The 15,688-nt window shown below is 43.8% G+C and overlaps 1 protein-coding gene across 2 annotated transcripts; it reads right to left on the reverse strand.

Annotated features, from left to right (window-relative positions):
• Nucleotides 1-420: 420 nt before the first annotated feature.
• On the reverse strand, nt 421-15,052 carry errfi1a (ERBB receptor feedback inhibitor 1a). Of its 2 annotated transcripts, none has more exons than XM_088938322.1 (4): nt 14,839-15,052; nt 8,505-8,704; nt 7,872-7,954; nt 421-5,376 (listed from the first exon to the last, which is right to left on the reverse strand). In XM_088938322.1, the coding sequence occupies exons 2-4, from the start codon at nt 8,654-8,656 to the stop codon at nt 4,226-4,228; spliced, it is 1,386 nt and encodes a 461-aa protein (XP_088794448.1). In that variant the 5' UTR covers nt 8,657-8,704; nt 14,839-15,052; the 3' UTR covers nt 421-4,225. The 2 variants fall into 2 exon arrangements, with proteins under 2 accessions (XP_088794448.1, XP_088794449.1); XM_088938323.1 differs by lacking the exon at nt 14,839-15,052 and adding an exon at nt 9,196-9,588.
• Nucleotides 15,053-15,688: the final 636 nt, after the last annotated feature.

Raw genomic sequence — 15,688 nt, forward strand, 5'->3', positions numbered from 1 at the left:
AAAGCCACCCAGTAAATCGATTTAAAAAACAAATTGTGATTCTTTTTGCACATGCATACATTAAGAACTTCAACAGAATGGCAGTATGGTGGTGCAGTGGCTAGCTTTGCAGCGCTGGGGCCTTGGGTTCAATCTAATCTGGGATCAAAGATATCTGCATGGAGTTTGGATGTGCTCCCCAGCTTTGCATGGGTTTCCTCCCACAGTCCAAAGACATGTCAGCAGGTTAACTGGCTTGTGGGAAAAATAGCCCTGGTGTGAGTGTATACGTGTTTGTGTCTGTGCCCCGTGATCCATGCAGGGTGTAACCTGCCTTGCTGGGATAGGCTCCACCTCCCCCATGACCCTGAACTAGATGATTCGAGTAGAAAAATCAGTGGACAGATGGAACTGCAACAGAATCCCAAATGCCCATGGCTTCATAAATAAGTAATTTTATTTTTTGTTTTTATAGACAACAGAGTATTATGGATAACATACATTTTTCAATATGACAAAAGGAATTTTGTCAAATACTGTACACATTACAACATACTGTAATATCAGTGCATTTGCTTTTACCACACAGTAGAGAATGTCAATTCATTCATGATGAACGTGCCTTCATTTAAGTATTTTTAGTAAGACGTGTAAATAGGTTAAGATATTAAATAATTCACATCTAGTAGTTCTATAAATGTAAACAAGTTTCTGACAAAAAACGACAAAAACATATATTATCCGGTCAGCATGTCTATCTTTGCATAAATGTAGGATGTAGATGGCTTACAACTGTGCTTTTATTAAATATAATCTTAAATCTCCACTGTAATAGATCATTCTGGGGTTAGATCACAAAGGCTGAAGGATTTTAATTTGAAAATAAAAGTTCCAGTACTATTCAATTCACTGCAATCTTTTTGAAAATCTTTCACAGATCCTCAAGCTACTTATAAATGTAGTACAGGTAACTTTTATTGGGAATTAAACACATTTAATCTGCTAAACCTTTTTATGAGGGGTAAAAACCCTTCAAAACCCTTGTGATGAGAAACTGATTATTCAGAACAGGTGCAGCAGATATGTCCTGAATTTGTATCAATGCTCCTTTAGAATCACTGAGACATCACACAGGAGTGACATCTACATCACACTCGTGTATCGGATCACGTCTCTCCCGAAAAAAAGGTCAGCTAACAGTTGAGAACAGGGTCCATGTGCTGAAGTAACGATTAGAAACTAAAGGGCAGGTTAAACAGATTCTCCTTTTCAATTATGGAAAGTATTGAGCAAGAACAATCCCCTTGCAGCTGAAGAGATCTACCGCCATCAAAAACAGTAAAAATCTGTAAGCAGATGCTGCTGCTGCTCCCCCTATGTGATTTTTTTTTTTTTGAGGTTACAGTAGGCACCTAGGAGACAACAGCAAACCTGACCCCACATGGTCTTCTGCCCTACCAACCATATAAAGATCAAGGCTATCAAAGAAATCCGAGTGGCAGCCCTGTCATCAGTTACACCATGCCCATAAAAAGTACCTGGAGAAATCATACACAAAGTAAAGGGGCTGTGCAATTCCCTGCAGCAACATAACAGGAGGAGTCCTCGAATCAGGTGGTTTATCAGTAACATTATTTCTCTGCTAGTGGAGGGGGTGCAGAAGACAGACGATGATGGATTCATTTTTAAACACACCTTACAACCATCCTACGAGCAGAAGTATGCGCTCCTAAAAAAACGGGGGCCCAGGGCCCCCTTTTTACTAAGTCCGTACTGAAATCGGCAACGTAAATGCTACATATGTAGTTTCAGCTCGACACTTTATCTTTTAAACAAAAAGAGCTTATAAAATTGAAAACGTATTTTCTAGCTTCCAGCAGCCGAAGTCTGCACAACCACACCCACTGTAATCACAGTCGGACAGGAGTCTATGTACAGGAAATGCTACGCATGTCAGATAAGGCCATTTCAGTTCAGTAACCTGGGTTTAATTTTTTTTTTTAAGTTGATAAACCCAGATCCTCTAAACCAATATAATTAACATCCACTCAGCAAGGGTAGTAAAAAGAGCTGTATTAAAAGGTCTCAGAAAGATTGAGTGACTCCATTTTCCCTTGAAATTGACCCCAGTATATTGCAGTATAAAAATGTGCATCGATACCACACACAGACATCTATGAGAACTTTGGTGTGAGGCAGTTGGAGAAATGCGATGTACAAACTGGGCTGTTAAAGGAAAGTTCTGAATTTTCCCACCTCGAAACGCTGAATTTGGAACGCACATGCAGTGCTTGTTACAGACAGCACTTTACAGAAGGTGGTCTTTTTGATGTTGGAATAAAACCTGGCTTTTTAGAAAGTCAATACTAATGCAATGGCTGGATATAGGATTCTATTTCTATTCAATTCCGATTCCCATCTTTTCCTCTCTAGATGACGCTGGATAAAATATTGGCCATATGAGATCAACTGAAAACAAAAGAAAAAGGGGAAAAGTTTACTATAATATTATTAAAAGTCAAAATGTAACAAAATGTGAATGTAACAACCACAGAGTACATGGTATTTTTTTAAAAAAAACTTCCAAGATTGAGCTTTACGGTAGTATTAGTAGGGGCAAATACACATTTCTGAACAGGCTCTTAAGACCCCAGAGGACTGTAAATCCACTAATCAGAAATGTGTGGCCATGCGTGTCGAAGTTAAAGGAGGGCCTAGCTAAGATACTCCTTCCAAACTGGCCTGGTATTTCCCATTAGCTCAGTCTTGTTCAATGCAGTTAGTTCTAGATTGAGGTAACAGAAAGAATTGGATTATTCTAGTATTTTGTGATTATGGATCAGATAATGTTAGCCATAATCAATTTATTTCCAGACATGACTAGAACAGAGAATTTAAAAAACAACAACAAAACAATGACATACATTCATGAGCAGAACAGATCCACTTTTTTTGTGCAGGAAAAAAAAAACAAGACTTGTTGAAAAGAGATTCCTTCATATTTTTTTTTTTTTTAGTTCATCTGGGTATTATGTACTCCTGCATTGAAACTGCTTTAGTTATCCAGTATGTCCGGGGGCAAATGATAGCAGAAAAAAAGTCAGGTAATGCATCAGAACAAAATTTTGGCTTTTCTAGAACATCCGGAACAGACAGCACACAGTCCTCACACAGCTGGTCTCCCACGCACGGACACTCAATCACAATGCACAGAACACCATTACTCCCCCCTCAGCCCATCTCACAAACATCGGGAACACACTGTTCTTGCCTTTACAGACAGACGCACACTGTACACCACTCCCCAGACGCACACATACACACTGTACAACCCTTCCCTCATTATACACACAGAAACCACTCTGTCTGGCATTCGGTACGAGGGGAATAGCCGAACTCCTGCCGTACTCCAGTTTCCAAACACAGCCACAGAAGCTGGATTCTGCACATACAGTACACAAAGGAAGGCAGGTTTCGTACATGATGAGTTTTTGCCTTCATAGTAACTCAGAAAAGAAAAAAAAAATTTTTACTTCCGCCCCCTCATGAATTCAAAGTGACCCTCTCCGACTCTTCCTCCAGCATACACAAGCTGCTGCCTGGAAGTACAGTACAATAGCCACTACAGACAAACCACACACGACGGAAACACTATCTGCAGCACTGCGTACGAGAAATAAACACTGAAGAGCAAGGCACAAGTCCAGCTTGTGTCACACCTCCTGACATAGTACCATTACTAGGTCAACACCACAATACTAATATTCATACAACATTCATAAAAATAACAGCAATATCAAAAATAACGTCTGAGTGAATTATATTCCCCACAATAGATAACTGTCTGAATAACTCCATTTTGATTTTTTTTTTTAAATGCAAGATACTGAATCCATGTCTTGAGGCAAGTTTTGCTTTTCTGGGGAGGGAAAAAAAAAAAAGAAGAAAAAACCCCTTCAAACTGTTGGTATATCGCTTACCCCCCCCCCCCCTCCCAGCAGATATGCTTTACTAATTTCGTAAAATGAAGAGAAAACAAGAAAACTAAAACAACTAAAGGCTGTTTTTAAAAGTGTCCACTTTTAAGCGGTTATTGGCTTTGAGGAAAAATTGGTCAGCACAGGCGGACAAACAACGCTAGCCACCCGAATGTTTTCGGCTTGGGGGGGGGGGGGGGGGGCGGCGGCGGCGGCAGGGCGCTCCCAGACAGCGCCCCACGAAGGGCGGCCTTCTCCAGCGGCCGCGGTCACGGCGACACCACGTGCGCGTGGTGTTTCCGTTTCGCCTGGCAGTCCCACTTGGAGTCCGTGCTGGGGCCGCCGCCGCCCGACTCGGCCTCGGCCTCGGCCTCGGCCTCCCTGAAGTACTTCTCAAAGCGGTCCAGGTAGACGGGGCGCTGGGGGAGCAGGAAGTAGTGGGTGGTGCTGGCCTTCCTCCCGTTCTCGATGATGGGCAGGATGCAGGGGGCCCGGCAGGTGGGCGAGCCCTCGCTGTTCTGCCGCTGCAGGCCTTTGCTGACGTACTTGGGGTCTGGGGCGAAACTCTGGGTGGGGGGCATCACCCCGTTGAGGTACGTGGGCAGGCTCTTGGGGCTCGGGGTGCGAGAGCCGTTGCGGGACAGGGGCTCCCTGGGGGGCACCTTGGGGGGCTTGTCCTCGTCGCTGTAGCCCCCCGAGGTCACCTCGGCCGACCAGCGGCGGTAGTCTCCTGCCTTGGCGGGGCGGGGGGGGATGGGCACGCGGGGGGGGACTTCCGGCTTGTCCTGGACGTGGCCGGGATGATGGGAGGACAGGCGCAGGGCGACCGGCTTGTTGAAGGAGCCCGCCGGGCCCGAGTGGGACCGGCGCAGGCGGCGGTGGGGACGGTCCTGCTGTTTAGCACCGTCTTTGGAGGCTGCCTGCTGCTGCTGCTGCTGCTGCTGCTGTTGTTGTTGTTGTTCGGACTCCTCCTGGCACTGCTGCTCCTGGATCTGGGATCCACTGGGGCCGTCGAAATAGGCATAGTTGATCTGCCCACAGCCTCTGAAACTGCGACGGCTCGGCACTCCATACCGGAAGGCTAAGGGCTTAGAGCAGGTCTCTGGCACGAGGCAACAGCTGTCATCCGAGCTGGTGAGAAACTCCACTTCGCTGTCGACGGCCTCATCCGAGGACAGATCCGCGCTCTGCGGTCCTGGGAGGGGAGGCAGAGGTTTGGCTCCCCTTCCTGGGGTGTGGGGGGGTGTACGCTCGTACACGGACAGCCTCTGGAAAGAGGGGACCACCTGGTCGCCCTCCGGAGAGCTGGACAAGAAGGGGTCCGTGCAGGAGGGCAGGACGAGCTGGGAAGGGCGAGATTTCTTGGGCGGCAGGCGCTGCGCACCAGGGCTCTGCGGGGATTGATGGTGACTGTTTTGCCCTATTGAGCAAAAAAAAAACAAGATTGGAAAAGCACTGATTAGCCAGGACAGGAAAAATAATTTGTTCTCTATGTAATCTATGGCCAAGGAATACACCCGATACAGCATTCAGGGTCTATTTTCTCAGCATGTGAAGGAGTGCACTGTTGCCAAAAAACAGGAAAGTAGAATACACACTTATCGCATACCAAAAGATTACACCGCACAGAAAGCCCAGAGTACAGACAACAGCACACTTTGGCTATTTTCTTCATTAAAGTATTTTCAGCCACAACAGGATGGCGAGAGATTATTTCAGGAATCGGTTATCAGGGACATAAGTGGCACTATCTTCCAATAACTTCCCATAACCTTCTGTACTTTTAAACAACATCCGCCACCACTTTCAGGAACACGGACAGACCAAACTGCCGAAAGCCACGATTTTCACTCGTGCTTTGACTCTGCATTGACTGGCCCTTATGGCTTTAAACTAATGGAAAGTCTCAAGGCAATTTACACCAAATGATTCTCCATTGCCATCAAGGGGAAGGTTCAAAACATGCTTGTGTTTTGTTTTGTTTTTTTATTGTCAGACAAATTTCTAAAGAGTTTTGCGGTACAGTAACTTTGTATTGTAGAAGATAATGTTCTTAACACAATGGTGGCACAGTAAAAGAAATAATCGAGTTATTGGAATGAAGTCCAATTCTGCTACAACAACAAAAATGGTCATTTCGGCATGACTTAATATCCTTACAAGGTTTGTTCCTTCAGTTATCCAACTAAATCAGATGCTGCTATTTTGATTTTAAAAAAAACATTAGCCAAGCAGGCATAAACACACAGTATTTAAAAGCTAAATAAAGCAGAGCTATATAATTGGAGGAGCAGTCAGAACAGTCGAGGAATGCTATCTTTCTAACATCTGACCTGAATGCTCAAGGCAAGAAAAAGCAAACCATCTGGTTTAGAACAGAGACATTCAACGATGTCTTAGTTCTCCCGGGAATTCCAAACACCTTAATTAAAAATGAACTGAAGGAACACCCCCTCTGTAATCCACAAGAGAATTGTTCTGCGTTGACTGAAATGCAAAGAACTCTGCATGTAGAAATGAGGCAATTATTTCTCTAATGGATTCACAGGTTGGATTTTTTTTTTCCCCCAATTATATACATGTTACCCATCTCCTACAGCCTGTGACCTCTTTAATAACCACTTGCAGTCAACAGTCCTATAATTCACACAGCCCTATCGGGTCTCTAGACAGGCTGAAGCTATGAATGGGAACATACTTGACAACCTGAGATTACACCATGGGCGTAGAGGGAGGGGGCTGGCCTGAAATAAAAGCTCTCTGAGACACTCGCTCACAGGGCCCTGCTTGATCCAGCTATGTTAGAACAGAACACAGCCCGTAAGAAGCAAAAGGTCAGAACAAATTACAATTGAACAAATAAAGAAAGATCACCATGGGTCGGCTGTTGAATGTTTTTTCAAATTCTCTACAGTCTGAATTCCTTGCAACCATGTCCCTTTAATTCCCAGCTTGATGCCGTCAAGGAAAAAGGCTTTCAACCTTGAAAAGCACATCCAAATTGAGCACATTCTTGTGCCACCCTTGCAAACACAGGACAAACTATTCCATATTTAGTAACAGAAGAGGATAATGTACTTGTCACTTGTCTGGTTTAACTCCTTTCCCCCCTACTCGTGGTGTTTTTGCTTGATTAAAAGGTCAGAAAGGCAGAGAATCTGCGTGATTGCCAAGCAGGAAACCAGTATTCCCATCAAGTCTCTGTTCCATGAAGTAAAACTTCTAAGCTTCAAAGTGTTACAATGCAAAGGTTTGCAATGGTTTCCTCTGCCAGCCTGTGGCTTCACCAAGTTGCAGAGCTCTAAGCTGCTCACAGCTCTGAAGTGACCGCAAAGCTCTTGCCACAGTGCCTGGGAGTTGCAAGTAAAACTAGCTGACCAGACAAACACGTGGTGACCTCTCCCTTGTAGGCAGAATACACTCAGGGGTTATATTTAGAGCAGAAGAAGGCTGCCAAGCCCACAACACCCACCCACAGACTGGTAATGCCATTGAATAAAAACTTCACCAGAAGAAACCAGCCTGGTTGAATGATGCAGATTACTCCATGGCCAGAAGGAGACTGGTTAAAAAAGCCTTTTAACTCACTCAAAATAAATCCCAGCATTATTATGCTTAAAGCTTGCTATATCACCCAAGCATAAAAACACCATGAACAGAGCTGGATAATACTATTCATTGGCTCCACTCTTTGTCACAGCTCAAACTCTTGACATAAAAACATTTCTGCACTGAAATCTATAAATAGACAGCTTGGTAGGTGAGGGTTCCTAGTATATTTGTGTCTGTGTGGGGGTGGAGAGTTCCTGAGGCTTGAGCAAACCAGAAGCAGGAGAGCATGGAATCACTCCAACAGGAGACTCTGTCTGGGTGTGGAGCCGATTATCAGCAGAGGAATGTTCTTTCAGTACTTACTCTCAAAGCTCAGAGACACAGGGACCTGCTGGTGTGGTTTGAGGTTATACCCTAATGACGCTGGATCGAGGCTGAAGTACAAGCTGCAAAATAAGGGAAGGCACAGTGACTAAGTTGCCACAGCGCAGGTTATCTTTAAGTAAACTCCCCTGTAATAAAGCCTCAATTTTAAAACACTCAGATCATAAATACGGTCTGTAAGTCAATATGCCCAAAGACACAGTCACATGCATATTTAGCAATCCAATTGGTATACATATAAAGAAGATTCAAAGGCAAAAAATGACTTTGGTTTAATGCATAAAAAAAAAAACTTACAACCTGCTGCATGCGCACATCTTTCTGAATTTAGGAGAAATTGTATTTTATATCTGTGCACAAAAACTGCTGCAGCTCATTACGATCTAACAGCTGAAATGTATGCGAGCAGCAGATAGGATAATATCCTGATGTTGTGCAAGAAATCTGAAACAAAGTAGTAAAGGAATGGCAAGTGAACACCAAGAAGTCACAAAACACACAGATCCAACAGCTACCCACTTAGTATTTTGTATACAGTACGTTACCGAATACAATTCCCCCATTTTAAGTGTATGCATTAATGACTGCTCTCCCAGCAGCGTCAGTACTCACTTGTCCAGGTCATTGTGCTGGTCCCAGTAGGGTCTGGTGCTGGCCATGCTCGGGCAATGGGTCCTGTGCAGGAAAGGGCTCTTCAGAGGCACACGAATCTCCTGGGCAGCAAGTCCTGCTGTTGACATACTCCAGCTGCTATCAGGACGCATCCAAACCAAGAAACTCCCGGCTTTCCTAGCTTGCAGCTGCTGGCATACCTTAAAGAAATACAGAGGGGGGGAATAAGTTATGCAACAGCCAGCCGCTGAAATTAAAAAAGCAAAACAGATCATGAAATACTGTACATTCCCGGTCTTTAAAAGAAATCCAGGGACTTATAAGATTACAAACTCTATGTAAAGGTTAATAATTATATTAATGTCTCAAGGAATAAATGTATACAAATGTGCATGAAGTACAGCAAATCTGTGAATTCTCAGTAACCTTTTAGATCTACGAATAAAGGAATAAGAAAGAAACAGTCCAGAGTCAAACATACAGCGTGATTGTTTTGTGTAATGCACAGCGATGCAGAAGAACACTGCACATTCCAAGTTGTCTAGGCGCGCGCGCGCACACACACACACAAAAGAAATAAAAGCACACAAAGACAGGGCAAACATTCCTGCTATAGAGGAGATTTAGCCAATCAACCGCCTCTGACTTTTCTTGCCTCCTTCCCGGTCAGAAGTAAAAAAAAAACACTCACAAAACAAAACCAAACCTCTGTATACATTTTTTCACAGAGCCCTTGTCTGAAGCCTAGTAAGCGCACAAGCCCTGAGGTCATCTGTGAAGAGCCCTTCCCACCCCTGTCCACTCCCCCCCTTTTCCAGCCCTGCCAGGCTGCTCAGCCTTTTTACCCCAGCCCTCTGTCTCCGCTTTCAACTGAGCGATTGTGCAACTTTCTGCTTGGCTCCGCTCACTCTGGAGCGACAAGCTTTCGGTTTGACAGCAGTCGGAGACGCTCGCCCCCCCCACACCACCAGCCACACTGGCCGCAGCGCCTGATCGAAGCTGAAGGCTTTGCGATATGTGAACACCATGCACATGTGAAACATGTACACCCCTGGAACGCAAGGAAACCGTTCTTAGGGAGCACGTGTCTTTTGTTAGGGTTGGTTTTTTTTTTTAAAGACAAAGAGGCTTCCCTTATTCTGCTGGGCACAGATCATGATTCAAAACATCTTGCAGGAATTTTGAGGCATGCTTAAATCCATTTGAGAAGACCCGGATTTCTTTTACTCCACTGAAAATACAGCACACTCAAAATTGACGAAAACAAGAAGTTGTCTGTGCACAAAAGCAACTCTGACCGGACTACTGAGCCATGCAGAAGGGCGTCCTTCACCATCAGTGTCATCGGTGTTGACAACCTCCTGCTCACTAAGAGGACAGAATGTCCCCAGCATGCAAACAAAAGGCAGCCCTTTTTGAACCACCAGCAAAATCCTCTGTGTTGCAACAGGCCCCTGAGTCGCAAAACATTCTCAAGTTACTCCTTGACAAACGGCTCCCGTGTAAGGCTGCAAAACCAGGAGTCGTGTTTGCTAAAAGGCCTTACATTCTGCCACCCGATACTGCATTCGTGGTTATATACGGAATACAAACTTATATCTTCATGCAATATGATACAGGCTCAAAAAGGGATAAAAGAGGAATAAAAATACATTTGTAAATTAAACACTTGGAAAAGAACAAGAAAATACAGAAACAGCATGTTTGGACACTGGGACATTATACTGAAATTACTCAAGCCTCCACACTAGAACAAGTCTACAAAGCATATCCTGCCTACCAGGGCTTGATAATTGTGAGCCAGGTTACTCCAGCATTTCCAGCTGTATAAATAAGTGACAAAATCTTTATTTCATTTCAAGCACTGTAATTGCACTAGAAAGAAGCATACATCAATTAATTAATTGAACTGCTATTGCAATATATCGCACATACAGTCCATCTGTTCCAGATGGACCTTTATTCTAGTGCTTGACTTCCAGCATGGGGCTGATGACAAGACAAGCCCCATCTAAACACAGGCATAACACAATTCTAACCAATTTAACATCCAATGAGAGCAGGTACAATCCAGACAATTTTGGATCGAGCTTAGGCCTGTATGAACTTAAAACAGTCAAGCCTCTACCAATCATTAAACATTTGTAAAGTTATTTTTGTGTCCTAATCCTCCCAAGTTGAAACAGTTCGTGGCTAAAATCGGCCGTCAGTCTGGTGCCAGGCAGAGGAATGGGCAAGTGATGTACTGCCATCACCGTTAGCCAGGTGAGACCTAGGGCACACTGGCCACTCAGAGTCAATCTTATGGCAGTGCTTCGCCTCCGGCTCCACCACCTGGGAAGTCCCAGTCACAGTGAGCCAGCAAAACAGCCCAGATTTCAACCAGTCATGTCAAGACTGTAGCACTAACCTGCACCTCTGTCTGCTTTCAGTTTCTTGCTTGACTTTCACAGAAATACACTTGGTGGCATTAAGGCTGCAATCTGCATTTATTAAATCTGCACCATGGTCCATCTCAGCTGTGTTCATTTTTCTAAGTTACGTAAACTGTTTTGCGAAGAAGAAAAAAAAAACAGGTTCATCTGCAGGCTGTACTATTAAGCCAATACTGATAAACATACAGTTCCAACAAGACGCCAGCTATAATACGTCATATGCAATCCGATATGCATTGTGCTGTAACCTCCAAGCTTAGCACATGCTTCATTAGATATGATCCACGAATTCAGCACACAAGACAGAACATTGTTTACGCAGTTCCAAGTGTGTTATTTCTTTGTGAACCTGAGTTATTGTTGGGGACCAAATCGTGGGTTTTGTTTTTTAGTCTGTCTGGTTTACACGTCTTTTGCACGTCATTGTGACCGAAAACCGGCCCATGACAAGCAGACACAAGAACTGCCATGCCTTGATGTTGAAGTCAGATAAGGAGAAGAATTTGTTTTTGAAAAGACAAAGCCACACTGCAGCTACATTATGCACATCTAATCAGAATGGTACCACAACAAATAGGAAAATGCAGCCAACTGTGCTGCCAAATGACTGAACATGCAAGTTCTTTTAATAACCTTTTCCACTGTGGCTGCAGACTTGTAACCGTCAAATGTAATTCTAAAAGGAACGTGCGCAGCATTGCCCAAATTCAACTCCAAAACAGAAGACATAAGGGCCTTCTGAGAATGTGATGCACGTACATTACCCCTGAGCAGTGGATTATTCAAAGGGGTTTTTAGCATTTTAAATGTAATCTATTTTGGGTATCCAAAATAGATTTTCTTTCTGGGTAAACTCAGAGAAAAGCAGACATTTCCATTGGAAGGCTTTTACAGGAAGCTGTGAGAGCAATGCTCTGAAAAAGTAAACATTAATTTGCTAGCTAGAAGCTTCCCTTTCAAAAATGTTTATTGATGCTGTGAGAGGAAGAAACAGAAAGCCAAGGCCATTTCGCATGACACCCAGCCTTGTCACTCAGGCCTCTGTGTGCAACTGAGCTGAGGCTTGGTCACAGTTTTCCGTGTCAAAACAATAAACTACTGGTTTCCCCCCCCCCCAGTCTTTTTTTGGAAGACCTGCAACTCTCAGTATGGTTACTGGTTTCTCAGATCAACACCCCTCATCATGCATTGTGCAGCTTTTCTGTTCCTTCTGGCATGTTTCCGTGAGAACAGTTTAACTAGTAACCAATCCCTAACGAATCACTAGCTCATTAGAGACAAGGAGAAGCTAAAACGGTTTAACGAGACTATAAATCCCTCAGAGGTCAAGCACACATGTTTGCTGGTTCCCATGACATGAACCAGAATTTCTGAATTCATGCTCCAATGCAATTTTTGCAAAAATATCTATATCTCTTTCAAGAGTTTCACCTTATTTAATGTTTCCCCCTTATGATCTGGAAGTAAATGCAATCAGATTCCTTTGCATTGTAAAATCATTAAATTAATGTAGTTTACATAACCGATACCAAACTACTGCTGCTGCTGCTGCTATTGTTTTTTGTGCTGCAGGACAAAAAGGCTTTTTGAATGAAAGGCGCACGTCTCGCCGTCTTCTACGCGATTCAGGATTTTATTATAGTACAGCTAAATACTACCCTTTACTGGATCCCTTTTCAAAGCATTGCGCTCCTTTAATAAAACTCGTCAAAACGAAAAGAAATTGCACGATCTTGTCTGTATAAATAATGAAAAGGAATGTATTACAACTGGTCAAGTGTTTTCAAAGAATGTTACAACGCGTTGGCTGAACTGACTGGGCTTTTTAACCTCCAAAATTACGTTTATTTCTACACCGTCGTACAGTAGGTAAGCACATACCTGAATTTTTTTGGGGGGGAGGTTAACTGTCTTTGCAATATTGACAAAACCAACGATAACACATCCCAACCAGCACACAACGTCATGCAACTTCAAGCTTATGTCGTTTTTTTTCCCCCAACAAACCGAAAGAACTAAACGTTGACTCCTACTGCGGGTTTTAGACCCGGTACCCCAGGTCACGAATGCACGGAGCAAGACTGGCAGCCGCAAAGTGAACCAGAGCGCCAGCGATCACGAAACAATTTTTCCAGTATTAGGTGAAACAACTGGGAAGCTGTAACCCGTTGTCTTAGAAACTGATCGCGCACAGACAGAGCTGCCCATTTATTTGCTGCCGTGACCCAACTCTACCCTGGACGGAGCCGGGCACAGCGGCTAAGAGGGGGGTTAAGGGGGACTCGATACCCAACAATGACCCATTCATTCAGCTCGCCTTTCCCCGCGCAACAGGTGCACTAACAGGACTGCGTGCGTGGCGCGGCTTTCGCTGCTGGGATCGCTGAAGAGGACCTTGCAGCAGGCGAACACATGCCCACTATATTGACCCTCATATAGCTGTCAAGAAAAATGTTATTGATAAGTGTTTATTATTAACTACGTGGGACCTAGGTACAATGTGTCGAAAGCATATTTACCTTTCCAGAAAGCACGTACTGTGTGCGACTGCGTGCACACCCCGCACTCTTCATTGGGTTAGTCATTTAGAATGCATTTCCAGCACGTCGCTTCACACAAGTTTACTGTACGCGCGGAGATACCCGACATCACACAGCCCACCTGAGCTTGCTGTGCATCACGCCGAATTTGGGTAGGTGCAATAAAGTCGCGGTACTTGCTTCATATAAACTTTGCACAATTTCATCCGTTAACGACGGTTTTTAGGCAAATGTTTGCGAGCAATCAAAGCAGTAGGAGAAAATCCCGACAAAAGGTCTGCTGAATCTAGCTGTTAAACTATAATTACACTACAGTCACGCACAAACGACACAGAGGGACAAATATCAGGGGACCTTTTTCTACGGTCCCTACTTTTACTGCAACCGGTAAATTGCTGAACGACAGCCTACCCACAACACTTAAGCAATCTGATGCAGTTTACCGAGACGCAGTAACTTCTCCCAGGTATGCACGTGGGTTACTGCATTTTAGTAATGGGGCACTCATTCGTCTTCAGACGTGCGCATTTCGAAAAGAAATTCAGTTCAAGGATGAAATAAGGCGTTACACACCAATGCAAACGTTCTGTAGCCGTGTGGCTTTAATCTAAATTAGCCTATCGGATGCCCCTAGGGTCACAAAAGCACTTTCTGCTCTCCAGCAGCAGAAACAGAGGCGAGGAGAACAGGAACAATAAAAGGACACACACCTCGCTTTTCCTCACCCTACAGCGGTTTCCGAGCAACCGGACCCGCTCTTCCTGCGCCGCCAGCGCACCTGGGCGCACGCCCCCTTCGCTTCCTCCTGCCCGCGTCGCGCTTTTCATTGTATCCGAGCGGCTCACAGCGTGAGTCAGGAACGAATCACTTATCTGCTAACAATGCATTCTTTCGATGGCACGCCGACTGATGAAATAGAGGCAATACGTGCCTTAAACACACAAAGGGGTAGCAATATATACACCCCACATGATGAATATGACTTAAGAACTGTCCCCTACCTCCGGTTAACAATATAGCTAATTAACCATTAGGGCGTCCATTATTTGGGGTTTTTTTTTGTATTCGACTACCTAGTTTAAATCTCTTACTGTGAAGACACTTTACAATAATTCAAAGAAAAATCATTTTGCCGTTTGCATACAAATGGAATTTACAATATGACGTGTGTGTGTGTACCGCGTTTGACACTGTACACTTTATTCTACATGAATAACTGCTGTTTTGTGTACATATACACAATATATAATATATTGTATTTCATAATCTTCTATCTGCATACTGCTACAGTACGCTACACACCGCGCTGCTCTCGAATAGCATCGAAGAACCCATTCCGACGAATTATAAAATCCTCACCTTACACGCCACGTAGTATTTAATATTTTCTCACTCTTCGCCAGGGTTAGCGCATAATCGGTAAATCCCGTGTGACGCTGTCTGTATCCAGAAGTTCCTGTCAGCTGTTACCTTAAATACTAATACAGCCAACCGAATATACAAGTCTTCGACACCTCACCGCCTCTACATTCAGAATTGGGAACAACACACTAGCTCATGAACCTTCTGCGTTTGCTCTTATACGCTGAGCGCAGTTCTGCGATCCAGCTCCGCCCCTTCACTTAAAGACATAATCAACATTTTAGACGAAAATGTCATTTACAGACTTCTTTTTCAAAGAGAGTGGGAACATCGACCCTACGACCTTGTACAGTTTGGACTCACCGGCAATTGAAAATAGATTAATTGAATAATCGGGTTTTTTTTTATTTCTTTCGTACTTTAAGCACTGCCGTAAATGGTGGGTTTTCACTAAAAACCCACCGTATTCTACAAAGTACGGAAACACGGTAAAAGAAAGGCCGATTTTTAAAAAATAAATACAGACCCTCCAAAATAATTCAGTAATGTAGCTCATCTACGAGATTTCATTTTATGTAAATTTCGCTTCTGCTTCTTCCCCTTGTCTCCAGAGACTGTGTATCCAGTAGGGCTGCAGCAGTGATAAAACCCTGAATTGAGAATATTGAGATTCTTACTCATTAAAGACGTAATAGGCACGTATAGACATAGAAAAAGCACAGTGTATAAATACATAACAGACAAAATGAGATCCTTTGTGAATTCTGTAACTTTTGTGTAGAAAACCACAGTAAAACCCAAGCAGTACAAGAAATACATGAGTAGTAACTGAAGCACGTTTCCAGAA

This window comes from Atractosteus spatula, chromosome 20 (genome assembly GCF_055471065.1).
Source record: "Atractosteus spatula isolate fAtrSpa1 chromosome 20, fAtrSpa1.hap1, whole genome shotgun sequence".
NCBI classification, from domain to species: Eukaryota; Metazoa; Chordata; class Actinopteri; order Semionotiformes; family Lepisosteidae; genus Atractosteus; species Atractosteus spatula.